This window comes from Microcaecilia unicolor, chromosome 2, assembly GCF_901765095.1.
Source record: "Microcaecilia unicolor chromosome 2, aMicUni1.1, whole genome shotgun sequence".
Taxonomy (NCBI): Eukaryota; Metazoa; Chordata; class Amphibia; order Gymnophiona; family Siphonopidae; genus Microcaecilia; species Microcaecilia unicolor.
In genome coordinates this window covers 487,753,471-487,767,020 of record NC_044032.1, presented here as the reverse complement: position 1 = coordinate 487,767,020, position 13,550 = coordinate 487,753,471, and the positions used below count along the sequence as shown (strand labels likewise).

Below are 13,550 nucleotides of genomic sequence, written 5' to 3'. Positions count from 1 at the left end.
GCGTACCACCACCCCCACGCAACTTCCTCTTTTTTTTTTTTTTTTTTTTTTTTTGCCTGTGAGGAAATCACTTCAGAGAGGGGACACTTTATGTTTAGCCGCAGGCAGCGTGTGAGAATTGTTGCTGCTGCCGATGGTAACCCTTTGACAGAAATCTTTTTGTGAAGGTAGATTGAGGCAGGAGAGTGATTCTCACTGGCAGAGAAATGCATGGGGGTGGAGGGAAGGAAAGACAAGAGGTACTGCAGAGAAATGCATGAGGGTGGAGGGAAGGAAAGGAAAGAGAGGGGAGGGATGGGAAGGAACGAGGTGCTGCACATAGGGGAGGGCAAAGAGATAGTTAATTGTTGAATATGGAGGGAGGGATAGATGCTGCATGGGGTGTGGGGTTAGAGAGAGGGTGACTTTTTGATGGTGAGGTGGGAGGGAGAGATGCATGGGTTTGGGGAGGGCGGATTGTTAGAGGTGGGTGAGATGGGATGAGGAGAGAGGGAGACATTTTGGACATAGGGGTGATGGGGTGGAGGAGAGGGAGAGAGAGGTAGAAGTGTTGTACATGGAGGTGGGAATGTGGGAGGGGGAGGAAGAAAAATATTAAGACCTGGGGCACGAGAGAGAGATGTGTACAATGGGAGAAAGGGAGGAGAGAAGAGAGGTTGGACATTGGGATGGAGGAGAGGAAGGGAGAGATATGCACAAGAGGGAAAGGAAGAAGGATGAAGATGTTAGATGCAGGGACAGAAAGGAGTGAGGGAAAGATCATGGATAATTGGAAGGAAGGGAGAGGGAGAAATGCTGGATCATGGGGGAGGGGGCAGGAGGGAAGAGAGAAGGGACAGGAAGATGTTGAGGGAGATTGGAAGGGACAGGGAGATGTCAGACTACAAGGGTGGGGAGGGGAAGAAAGAGGGAGCAGGTGCTTGGCGAAGAGTGGAGGGAGGAAGATACTAGAAATGGTGAAACTATGTGGGAGAGGCCAAACTGTAGGGGTAGCAAGGAAATAAATGAGAAGGTTAGTGATTGCAGGGGGTAGAATATATGGTATGCAGAGCTGATTAAAGATGAAAGGGCATGGAAGGCTGGGGGAAGGAGTGAGATGCGTAATGGGAGAACTAATGGATGAGAGAAGGAGATGGAATTTGATAGGTAACTGAAAAGTAAAAAGGAGAGGGATGAGAGAGGGTGAAATTTGAGGGGATAGAGGCAGTAAAAAAGAAAGAGCTAAAAAAGATCAATATGTGAAAGATAGGTGTAGTGAGGGAATGGAACAAGACGGGAGAGAAGAAAAGACAAATGGACAGCAGCCGCATGAAAGAGAAATAGCAGGCAACAGACAGGAAAGCAGAAAAGAGAAACCGGAACCAACATGATGGAAAATTGTCTAGACAAAGGTAGAAAAAGCATTTTTATTTTGAATGTATTAAATGGAATATGTTAGCTTTTGGGAAATGTACATGGGAAATGTTTTTGTATTGTGTTCACTAGTAAAAGAAATGCATTTCTGTTTTTATTTCTCTAGTGTTGCAGTACATGCCAAGTTTTAACTTTTTGGGGAATTAGAAAAGGTACAGAGAAGGGCGACAAGAATGATAAATTACATAACATATAAGAACATAAGAGTAGCCATACTGGGTCAGACCAGTGGTCCATCTAGCCCAGTATCCTGTTTTCCAAACAGTGGCCAAGCTAGGTTACAAGTACCTGGTAGAAACCCAAATTGTGGCAACATGCCATACTACAAATCCCAGGGCAAGCAGTTGCTTCACATGTCTGTCTCAATAGCAGATTATGGACTTTTCCTCCAGGAATTTGTCCAAACCTTTTTTTAAACCCAGATACACTAACCACTGTTACCACATCCTCTGGCAAAGAGTTCCAGAGCTGAACTATTCGTTGTGGGAAAAAATATTTCCTCCTCCTTCTTTTGTTTTTTTTTTTAATTTGTAAGAAGTCTTTATTTAAAATTCACGCTTAACAGATAATAGTTAACAAACTTGTGTAACATTGTCATATCTGAACCCAAACCATTGTAGTTTCATTTAGTACAGTTCGCTAATACACGTTTACATCCTTATGTTTCCCTTATAAACTTCAGTATTTTTAATTAGTTTTCATATCCCATACGGGGGAATCCTATGTTTATGCCTGGTATAGAAAACTTTGCTTTCCAAAGATGGGAAGATCGGGGATTGGATTGTTTGGGAGATGTGTTGGGAGATAATGGGGAGATTAAATCTTTGGAGCAATTGTTAGGTGATGATACCCAATGGGGAGATAAGTTTGCCCATTGTCAACTGAAACATTTCATCTGTTCTTCAGAACAGGGTCGGCTTCTACTGAAACCGGGAGAAAAGATGAGAGCATTTTTTGATGAAATCTCGGAGAACGTTTTGTCGATTTCCAGTTTGCATAGGGTGCTGTGGCAATGCTGGGAGCGTGGAGATCTAACCCAACTGAAAACCCGGTGGGAAAGAGATCTGGGGATAAATCTGGCAAACTGGGACATACAGCGATATTTGAAATGGATTCCTAGGCTTATTAGTGGTGCTCAGTACAGGGAATGTGCCTTCCGGGTAGTCCACAGAGCCTACATGGCCTAAGCACAGCTTGCGAAATTTGGTGGTCTAACCCCTTTGTGTCGGAAATGTAAGAGAAAAGCTAACACATTCTATCATGCCTTTTGGAGCTGTAGAAAAATTAGGAGTTTTTGGGGGGAAATAGTTAACTATTTATCGAAGATACTGGATTGTACTATTATAGGTACACCGAGGCAGATGCTGTTGGACGTTCCGGGATCTTTTAGAGGGGCGACGGCAGAGGAAACATTAATGTTCCGTAAACTTGGATTGCTGGCTAGGAAATGTATTCTGCAATATTGGACAGTTGAAGCGGTCCCAGAGTACTGGCATTGGAGGAACCTTGTACACCAGTTGATGATGTGGGAGGCGAAGGAAGCTAAGAGATCAGTCTGACGCAAAAACACTTTCTTGAAAATCTGGGGTGCTTACATAGATACTTTGTTCCCTAGAGGGAGGAGTTTGGTACTCAATGTGCTGTAATTTGTGACAATATAACAGGACACTACCCAATCAGTATGCATAACATTTGGTGGGGAGGGGTTAGGTGTGGTAGGAGCAGGGGGGGAGGGCGGTAGGAGGGGGAGGGTGGGGGTTTAGGGAAGTCGGATAGGTGAGGTTGTGGTGGGTGGGTTCGTAGAGGATGGGGGAAGGGATTAAAATACAAATAATTGAGAACAATAAGGCTTGTTTGATCTATGTTAGTACAACCAATTTGCTTTTATTGATGATTTTGTTATCTGTAACAGTGATATCCTTTGTACAATGAAGCTCTAACTGTTATGTTGATCTCAATAAAAAGTTAAAACATAATTAATTTTCATATTAAACATCCCTGCCCTCCCTATCCCCCCCCTCCCCACCCAGCCCAGTGGAGGTCCACATTACGTTGCCAGGCACTCACATACACTGTTCTGATTCTAAACATTATTTGTAGCATCTACAAAAAAACTTCCACACCGAACGCCATTCATTTGTCCGATGCCTTCTAGCTGCTAACAGCCTTTCCATCTCACACACACATTTCAGTTTGTTATACCATTTCACTACTGAAGGAACCCCCTGTTGTTTCCAATGCTGAGCAATTGTTACTTGAGCTACTTCTGTCATCTGCTTCAGCAGTTTGTGCTGATGGGACATTAAACCATCCACTCTTGTGGCAAAAAGGAACACTTCTCCTTGAAATTTGATGCTTCTATACCTATGTCAAGAATCCTCATTTTCAAGGTTTAAGAAAGTCTTGAAAATCTGGCAGCTTCAGCTTTCCTTTACTCATGGCCTCAGAACAGGAATGTTCTTCCCTTTTCTTTTTTATTATTCACTGCTCTGGTGGCTTTCTGAGTTTGAAGGGCGGTCTAGGAAATGGTATGAATAAAATAAATACACTTCATTTATTGTGTGTTTATTATGGTAGTTGAAATTGCTAGTTAGAGGCATTTAGAGGTTTTTACTTTTTTGTAGTCTTTCACTGTTTTATAAGATGAATTGTTTTCATTTTCATTTTTGAATGATCAGGCAGCTACTTAAAGCCCATGGTTGTTGAAAGTAGACAGAACAACAATCACAAGCTGAGAGGTTGGGGTCAGAATCTTTGTTCAACCATGAAATTGTTATTACCTGACTAATTGAAGTTTTAATGATTCTATGAACTTAAAATACAATAAAAAGTAGCAATGAGTCAACAAAGTGTGTCCAAGCTTTTGCACTTGCAATATTTACTTTTTATTATTTTCCGTCTGTTAAAATCAGCAAATAGCAATTATGCATTAAAATGATAGTTGATGGCGTTTCAATCTAAGTATTCAATGTTGAATTATTTGTTACTTTTAAACCTCAGTTGAAGAAAATGATTAAGATAGGGTTGGGGGGGGGGGGTTTGTTTGTTTTAAAGGGATTGCTGAATAAAAATTGTTGGACTGTGATCCAAAGTTTGGTAATGCCTCACTCTGATTACTGTAATGTGCGTTATTTGGGGTTGCCCCAATCCTCTTTGCATGTCCTGCAAGTAGCATCCATTCTATGATGTCTTGTGCTATCTGAAACACTCTTGCTCTGAGCATATTACTCAGATTCTGAAGAATTTGCACTAGCCTCCCATTTTCTGGTGCATACAGTTTAAGATCTTATTGTTGCTTCAAAAGTTGTTGAATTTATTTTAAACTTACCATATTTTTCGGACCATAAGACGCACCTAGGTTTTAGAGGAGGGAAATAGGAAAAAAAAATTTTGGACTATAAGACGCACCTTTTTCCTCATCTACAACCTAGGTGCTGCGGTGCGTCTTGTCCAAATGTCTCCCGTTTCCAGGGTCCGTCCGTCCGTCTCCCTCCCTCTGAGTTCTAAGTAATTTTACCTAGTCGGGGCAGCAGCAGAAGCGAAAACCATGCAGCCTCAGCACATCACTCTTCCCTGTTCTGTTTTTCTCAGCTCTGGTCCCGCCCACTGAGTGACGTGCCGAGGCTGCATGGTTTTCGCTTCTGCTGCTGCCCCGACTAGGTAAAATTACTTAGAACTCAGAGGGAGGGAAGGGGATCTCGGAACTCGGGTGGGCGGGAGGGAAGGGGATCTCTGAGGGAGGGCGGGCAATCTCAGAACTCGGAGGGAGGGCGGGCTGGGGATCCCTGAAGTCGAATTTCTCTACGTTCGGACTATAAGACGCACCCTCCATTTTCCTCCCAAATTTGGGGGGAAAAAAGTGCGTCTTATAGTCCGAAAAATATGGTATATCCGCTTGATGAAACACTGTTGAGTATTGCTTTGTTGCAATTATATTGACAGACACTTCAGTTAGGATCAATGGATTAACTTTTTGTCAGATGCTCCATCATTCCATTAAGTTCGCTTTAAAGATACTTGGACCTGGATTTTTTTTTCGGTTGTTGGGCCTATTCTTTGGAATTCAATTCCTCAGGAACTATGATCAGTTCCATCACTAATAGCTTTTCACAAACGTTTAAAGGCGTATTTATGCAGGCCTGTCATGACTGGGGCTTAATGTTGGGTTCGTCCTAACTATGAGCTATTAGGGGCGATTGATGGCCATTTAAAAAATTTATTTTTACATTGATTTTATATTGTGTGTATCGGTTTGTGAAGATATTATGTGTATGTATGTTTTGTAATTCACTCGGGGGCCCTTTTATAATGCCACGGTGGAACTACCACAGTGTTGGCGCACACCAATCTGGCACTACCGCCGGCCTGTCACAGGAGCTAGCAGTAGTGCCACCCCCACCGCACACCATTTCCAGCACGACCAGAAATATTTACTGCTGGGTTAGCATAGGTGAGGATGATGGATTCATGGTAACAGAATGAACAAGCGTGGGAGGGTATAAGTGGCAGGTGTTGGCTGTCAGATATCTCTAAATGCACCATAAAATCAAAGGCAATGATAGAGAATGATGATGATATCTTTCAGTCTGTGATGGAGTCTTCTAAATATTTCTTACCTTCTTTGTACAAATCATGTGGGAAAGTAAAATTGTCTCATTCGTTTTATTTGTACTAAAAAAGGACAGAGAGCTGTACATGTCGCAATACATGTGGCAATGAGGACGTGAAGGACTGAACAGTTGTATTGTTGCATGGGTTTACTTGGTCTGTTTTACACTTGTAGGCTCTGTTTATAAATGATTCCGAATGAAAAGCCTAGTATGTTGCAAGCCATTTTTTTTCTTATTCTAGTACTACCAAATGTGACTCATGTGCAGCCTGTCCAGCAGGAGAAGAAGCTGTTGGTATAGCTTCCATAAAATGTGTCTCCTGCCACCCAGGTAAGTTTTGTCTCGGAAAACAGATTTAGGGAAGATGTATTGCAAATCGGAGAAAAAGCTAATGAAGGGACAAGAATTTTTCCAACATGGTGAATTTCTTATAAGGGGAAGAGAGGGTAGGAGAAACAAAAAAGAATATGTCATGTGGAAACAGAAGATGAAGAAAGGGGTAAGATGAATGTTAGGCAGTGATTTTTTTTAAATAAAATATAAACATATACATGATAACGGTGAGGACGGTACACAAGGGGGCTCATTTTCAAAGCACTTAGCCTCCCAAAGTTCCATAGAAACCTATGGGACTTAGCCTCCCAAAGTGCTTTGAAAATATGCCTGAAGGTGATCAAAAAGAAAATTTTAAGAGATTGAATGAAAAATATTAATCAAAAAAGAAGTGGAAAAGCAGTAGGATAGAACAGATCTAGAAGAAAACAAAAAAAATAGAAAAGAAATTGAAATATATGGTAAGTGAATGGGGAAGAGGAGAACAAAAATTTTGAAAAGTGAGTGAGGATAAAAAGGCTGATTAAGGGATTTTTGTAGATAAATGGGTATTTTCCAAAGAACCTTTTCCCAGTGTAAACTGTTGCAAGACTTTACGTGGAGGGGGTGGGGAAGAAGTGATCAGGCTTGGAAGAAACAACATGGGGATTTCACTTACAAAATTCCCGTGACTGCTGTTCAGTGAGTTAACTGCGTACTTGAAAATGCAGATTAAATGTTCTCTGCAGCTGTGTCTTCCTGTGTAATTACAAAATGCCACAGGGAATTTCCTCTTGAAAGGTGACTTCCACTCAACGTGAAATAGAAGTTAACTTACAAATTAAAAAAAAATATATATATAGAAGGGGACATGAAGGAGCATGCAAGGTACTGAGATTATAGAGGTCTATAAAATAATGAGTGGAATGGGTAGACATGAATCGCTTGTTACTCTTTCCAAAAATTTTAGGATTAGAGGGCATGCAATGAAGCTACAAAGTAGTAAATGTGAAACAAATCTGAGAAAATATTTCTTCACTCAGCACTTAATTAAAGTCTGGAATTCGTTGCCAGAGAATGTAGTAAAAGCAGTTAGCTTAGCGGTGTTTAAAAAGGTTTGTATATCTTCCTCAAAAGTCCATAAGCCATTATTAAAATGGACTTGGGGAAAATCCACTGCCTATTTCTAGGCATAAAATGTATTGTACTGTTTTGGGATCTTGCTAGGTACTTGTAACCTGGATTGGCCACAGTTGGAAACAGGATGCTGGGCTTGATGGACCTTCGGTCTGACCTAGTTTGACAATACTTAAGTATTTATGTACTTAAACCACGAAATACATTTTCAAATGATCTGTTTTAAGTTATTGGTGTGCTATTCTTGATGGATGGAGGGTGCATGTTCTGTTCTAGGCAAAGTGTAGTGTAGCTAAACAGCCATCTAAACCATCCCCAAGCAGAAGCTTTACCAGTAGAGATTCTTCTTAAGGAAATCGTTCTTATTGTAGTACTCATAATAAACAAAAATCCAATTTATAGTTCAGTTGCTTAGAAGAGAATTGTTTCCTTCTGCACATAGTCTGTATCTAGCCACCCGAGACGCAAGGAGATGGCCAGAACCTCAGCCCAGCTGAAAGAAAAAGTTGTAACACTCAACGGAGAATGACTTGGAGAGATGGTGAAAAATCTTGATGGAATTACAGTAGATTACGGAGGGATCAGCACTAGAACAGCTGCTGATCACAAAGGCATGCTAGGAAGACTTGGCTGTCTCAGCCCGCAGGAGCAGAGAGGGAGGGCTGACCCTAGCTCAGACCTATGAGTCAATAGGGAAAGCTCACAAGGAGTCAATCACAGGAAACTGCAGATCATAGGAAAAGCAGTCCTATTACACAGTGCTATCTGTTACACAGACAATGCAATTGAATACAAATAATACTCATACTAAATACACATAACAATATACTCTGCCTTTATGAATATGGGGCAGACACTCCCCACCTGGTATTGATAGATACCACTATTTAAATTCTCAAGCTATAAACCTGCAAAAGCCCATTCATTTGGCAACTTCTTGCTTGCCTCAAGTTCACTGTTGCTTGGTGACTTCTCTCTTTCAGTCTTGCAGGAACTGAAATGAGAGACAGACAACACAAAGGAGAGAAGGTCTGAGTTTCTGTAGTGAGCAACGATCCATGGAGTGCTCATCTCTTCGTGGTGTGGATCACCTACTCTGTGATGGCTCTGCTAAAGAAGTTCCTTGCCTTCAGGGAACTCTTGTGTTGAAGTTTCCAGGTGGTGCCAAGTTGTCATTGATGATCTGTAAAGGGACTTGGGAAAAATCCACAATTTTGGGAATAACTTGTATAAAATGTTTGTACGTTTGGGTAGCTTGCCAGGTGCCCTTGACCTGGATTGGCCGCTATCGGGGACAGGATGCTGGGCTTGATGGACCTTTGGTCTTTTCCCAATATGGCATTACTTATGTACTTATGCACTTATGATTGTAGTTTGGTATTTGATCTTTCATCTACTGGTGGTTGAAGATGCAATCTCTTTGTGACAGGTAGTACTGAGTGCTGTAGGTATGTAAGTACATAGTATGTATAGTTGTTCAAGAGTCTTTAGAGAATCTTTCCATTTCTCCCACACTTGTTGCATTTCTTGTGGCAGTGGGACATTCCACTCATTAGCACTTCGAGAAAACTCCCTCCAATAGGGATCTTCCTTGAATGGTGACTGGAGCCACAAACCCCAGTGGATCGTACAGACTATTGACTGTAGACAAGACACCTCTGCGTGTATATGGCTTTTCCTGGGTAGAAACTTGAAAGGTAAAAACATCTCAGCGCCAGAATCTGTGGTTGAAATGCAGCATTTCCCTTGATGCATTTTCCTGGCACAAGAGCCCATTTTAGTGCATCTGTTTGCATACGAGTTTCCTTATTTTGGGGTGATTAGATTCTGGTGTAGAGGAACGTGTTTGCTCAGAATCTGATGACTCTACTGAGTCAGGCTGTGACTGTGCGCTTGTATGAGCCTTCACATATGCTGCTGTGCGCTGGGCAGAATCTTCTGCGATTTAATGTGGCTGAGCTGGCTCTCCCTGCCATCTTGCCTTGTGGCTTCATGAAGCGTTTTTACTTGGGCCTCGAGGACAGCTGCTTCTTCTCTTGCGGAGAAGCTTTAAGGCGATGTCTAACTCTCTGTCTTCTTATTTTAAACAGTGGCTTTTGCCTCTTCTTCTAATTCTGCAGTGGCAGCTGCTGCTTTCACCTCTAATTTTGCTTCTAGTTCTGCCTTCCTGTGTGTAGTGGCAGCCACTGCTTTCTTTTCTTCCAGTTTAAGTTTCTCAAATTCTATGGTTGCTTCTTCTTTTTACTAAAAAGAACTTTGGATTTAAAAATTTTATATACCATTCATGATAAGCCCTTCACCCACATAGGGAGGCGTAAGAAAATACCAGAGATGAATCTAGAGTTATCCCTGTGGCACACTGCTGGAGATTAGAAGCCTAGCCAGATTTTGTTGGCAGGGAAAGAAGACCTTTTGTAAAATAGGAGCCTGTACGAGGCTGCAGGCCAAATCCTCATAGGCGCCATTTCATTCAAAATCAATTTGGGAAAGCAGCCACTCCCCTTGCACCCCCCCTAGCTTCACCTTTGCTGGGGATCCTTCTATGCTCAGAACTCCATTTGCTACCACCCTCAACTACAGCTGGTTTCTCACTCAATTTACCATGATAGAATCTATCATGTAGGATTTTGTGACATGCAATATTTTTATTGTGTTTGTTTTTTTTAATTTAACATTTGTATCCCACATTTTCTCACATGTTTGGTTTCATTTATAAACACCTATAAGTTTATAAAATTGTGAAAAATTACTCTTTTTTTGAGGTTAACATTGTCAGAGAGTTTTTCCATTTTGCATTGCTCGAAAAACCATTTTAAATCAGGCCTATAGCTTCTTGTCGTATGGTGAGCCCAATTCAGTTGTACTCACTAGTTCAGTGCTTGAGGGCCTACCTAATCATTCAGGTTTCAAGATATCCACAGTGAATATACAGGAGGCCTCCATTATATGTAAATTTCTCATACATATTTATTATAGTAATCCTGAAAACCCAACTGGCTAAGTGTGCCTCTAGAAGAGGGTTGAGAAGCCTTCGTATATGAACACTGATCTGCAGTATAAATAAGGATAATCAGGATTGTTTCTATACAAATACATGTGCACACTCAATCTCTGAGGCACTTGCTTATGATTGGCTATCTTCAGTCCTGAACCCATTAGCACGCTGAGTCCACCTGCATTTCCACACTATCATATGTACATCTTTATGTTCATGTAAAATCACACACAAACACAAAGTTTTCATTGTTTGGATGGTGGCAGAAGCGATAAGTGGGTGAATGCCAGTCCGCTGTTGAAAACCTACATTGGTTGTCAATGTGGGAGTGTATTATATTCTCGCTGTTTTGTTGGAACATATAAAGGCATGTGAAAAAAGTAGCTAAGACATTGGTTGTGATTCTTATGCTGCAGCAGGTCTAATTGATTCTCACTTTTCGTGTCTCTGCTTGGGTCACAGGTATGTTTAAGGGTCCCAGTGACCAGATGTGTAGGATCTGCAGTCCTGGCGATTATCAGGTCAGGTGGGGAGAGGCAAAATGTGATACATGTCCAGAAAACCACTACTGCCCGGTAAGTTTACAGTGCCGATGGTACAATATTTAGCAGCTTGTTTTAAAGTTTCTCCCCACTTCCTTGTACTCTCATATCTTAGAATGGATATATCTTTACTGTTTTTCATTTACCACCCTCTCTCGAAGAGTAGACACTCCTGCTGAGAAATGACAAAGGGAATTCAGTGCAATAATACTTTATTATAGTGTTGTCTCTTATATTGGTACATTCCAAAGTGATGGCATAGGCATGGGTAGGTCCTGGTGCACAAAGGCCCACCAGGTTTGGGCTCAGGCCCACCCAAAATTGATGCACCCTTGCTGTGGCCCCCCCCAGTTGAAGACCTGTTGCTGGCCACAACTCTTCCTCCATGAGCTACTGCCACCACCTTTCATGCATGCATGAAAACTGAGTTTGTACGGCAGGCCAGTGGCAGCTCATGGACACTGCCACTGGCTACCCAGCTTGAGAGTTCTGACCAGGAACAGGTCTTCAACTGGGGGACTTGGGGATCCCTGCCAACTCAGGTATTTATAGTTTGAGGTTGGTGGGGGGGTGGGGGGGGTTGAGGCAGACAGAACTTCATACCCACCCAAAATTCACTGACTGGTTACATCACTGTTTCAAAGCCCTTTTGGAGGTATGGGTGAAAAGAGGCAGCACAAAAGTGTCCACAAATATTTTGTAGCAGATGGTGCCAGCATTTTTGTATTGTACTGGTAGCCAGTGAACGTTTTGCAAAAATGGTGTGATATGGTCACGGCGCTTGCAACCTTCTTTGAGTTTTGCTGCTGCATTCTGAATCAACTGGAGTTGGTGCAGGCCCTTTGTAATCAGACCATTGTATAGTGCATTACAGTAATCCAGTCTTGATGTTGTCATGGCATGTACAATTGGGATAAGATTTACCTTCTCGATGTAAGGAGAGAGGCAGCATAGTTGTCGCAAATAGTAGAAGCAGCTCTTGAAGGTTGGTTGGATTTAAGGAGTCAGAGTAAGTGTTGAATCTAACTGTATTCCAAGGTTCCTGACTTGTGATTTGAGGGGGGAGTTCGTACTTCCAAAAGGTATTTTGATGTCAGGTATGTATCCACTTGTGTTAGGGGACCCAGAGAAGCTCGGTTTTACTTGGGTTCAAGCAGAGTTTGTTGTGTTTAGCCTAATCTTGAATTGATGTTAGGTACTCAGTTTATTCAAGGCTGTAGGTAAGTCAGGTTCAATGGGTATGAGTAGCTGCACATCATCCGCATAGATGTAAAACTGTGTGTCCAGTGTCCGAATCAGCTCAGCTAGTAGCTTGAGGTAGATATTGAACTGAATAGGTGACAGTATCGATCCTTGTGGTACCCCGCAGATCAGTGTCCATGGTGATGCCAAACATTATGGATTGTTGCCTGTCTGATAGATAGGATCTGAACCAAGCAAGTACTGTTCCATTGATACCTGTTTCTGTCAGTCATGCTAGCATGATATCATGATCCACAGTGTCAAAAGCTCCTGAGAAGTCAAGCAGTACTAACATCGAGGCGAATCTCTTGTCTCAGTTTCTGTGAAGAACATTTAGTAGGGGTACTGAGGATCCAATAATTGAAAGTAAATACGGGTTCTAGAGGCTACTAGCACCCACATTTATCCAGTGCAGATGATTGGATGGGGTCTGGCGCAAGCGTGCAGAGAATACCACAGAGTTCTGATCATACAGGCCAGACAGAACCTTAACCCTACTCCAGCTTGGAGCTGGCAGTTAAGGCTCTTCCTCCCTCCCTCCCTCAGTCCATGCCAGGCAGCCCGGGCTGTCACCAGTCCTGGGGGTCCAGTGAACCCCCTAACAGCTGAGTCCCTGTAGCCTAGTACTCCCCAAGTCCCCCCCTGCCCCCCCACATGAGGGCATAGTGGGGGCTGGAGGTCCAGTGGACCTCTAGGCCCCCTAACCCCACCCCAAACACAAAAAATAACTCCCTGGTGGCCCATCTTCACTGATAGTCTAGCGCCCCCCCTCACCCCCTGTACCTTGTAGTAGCAGAGGAGGGAGTAGCAGGGCAGGGTGGCACTGGAAGAAGGAGGGAGTTCTATTCCCTCCTCTACTACTACAAGGTACGGGGGGATGAGGGGGCCGCTAGACAACCAGAGTGGGTGGAGTGGGGGTATGTAGCTCACTGGGCCACCAGGGACTTACCTTTTGTGTCGGGAGGGGGATAGGGGGTCTAGAGGTCCACCAGACCTCTAGCCTTCCATGTCACTGTCCAGGGGGGGGGTGAGAGCTTGGGGAGGAGCACTAGGCCACCAGGGCCTTGCCTCTGTGGGGGGGGGGGGGGGGGTGGTTCCACAGATCTCAACTGAATATTTGACAGGTCTGGCTTTTAACAGCCCAAACCTGTCAATCAAGGTGCGGGAGGATTGTGCCTGAGCGAATTCTAGGCACAGTCCTTCTGCACTTTCCCCCGATGATGAACGCTAGTAACGCACCTAAATTTGCATGTTGTTAGCACTGATCATTGGGGAGTTAATTCTCCATGCTATTTTTAG

The 13,550-nt window shown here is 42.9% G+C and overlaps 1 protein-coding gene across 1 annotated transcript in view; it reads left to right on the top strand.

Moving 5' to 3' along the window:
- Positions 1-13,550, top strand: part of LOC115461357 (latent-transforming growth factor beta-binding protein 2) — a 67,847-nt gene that overhangs the window by 36,395 nt on the left and 17,902 nt on the right. Inside the window, exons 6-7 of the mRNA XM_030191107.1 lie at positions 6,265-6,353; positions 10,930-11,042. Coding sequence (XP_030046967.1) covers positions 6,265-6,353; positions 10,930-11,042 — 202 coding nt within the window. The remainder of the gene's footprint in view (positions 1-6,264; positions 6,354-10,929; positions 11,043-13,550) is intronic.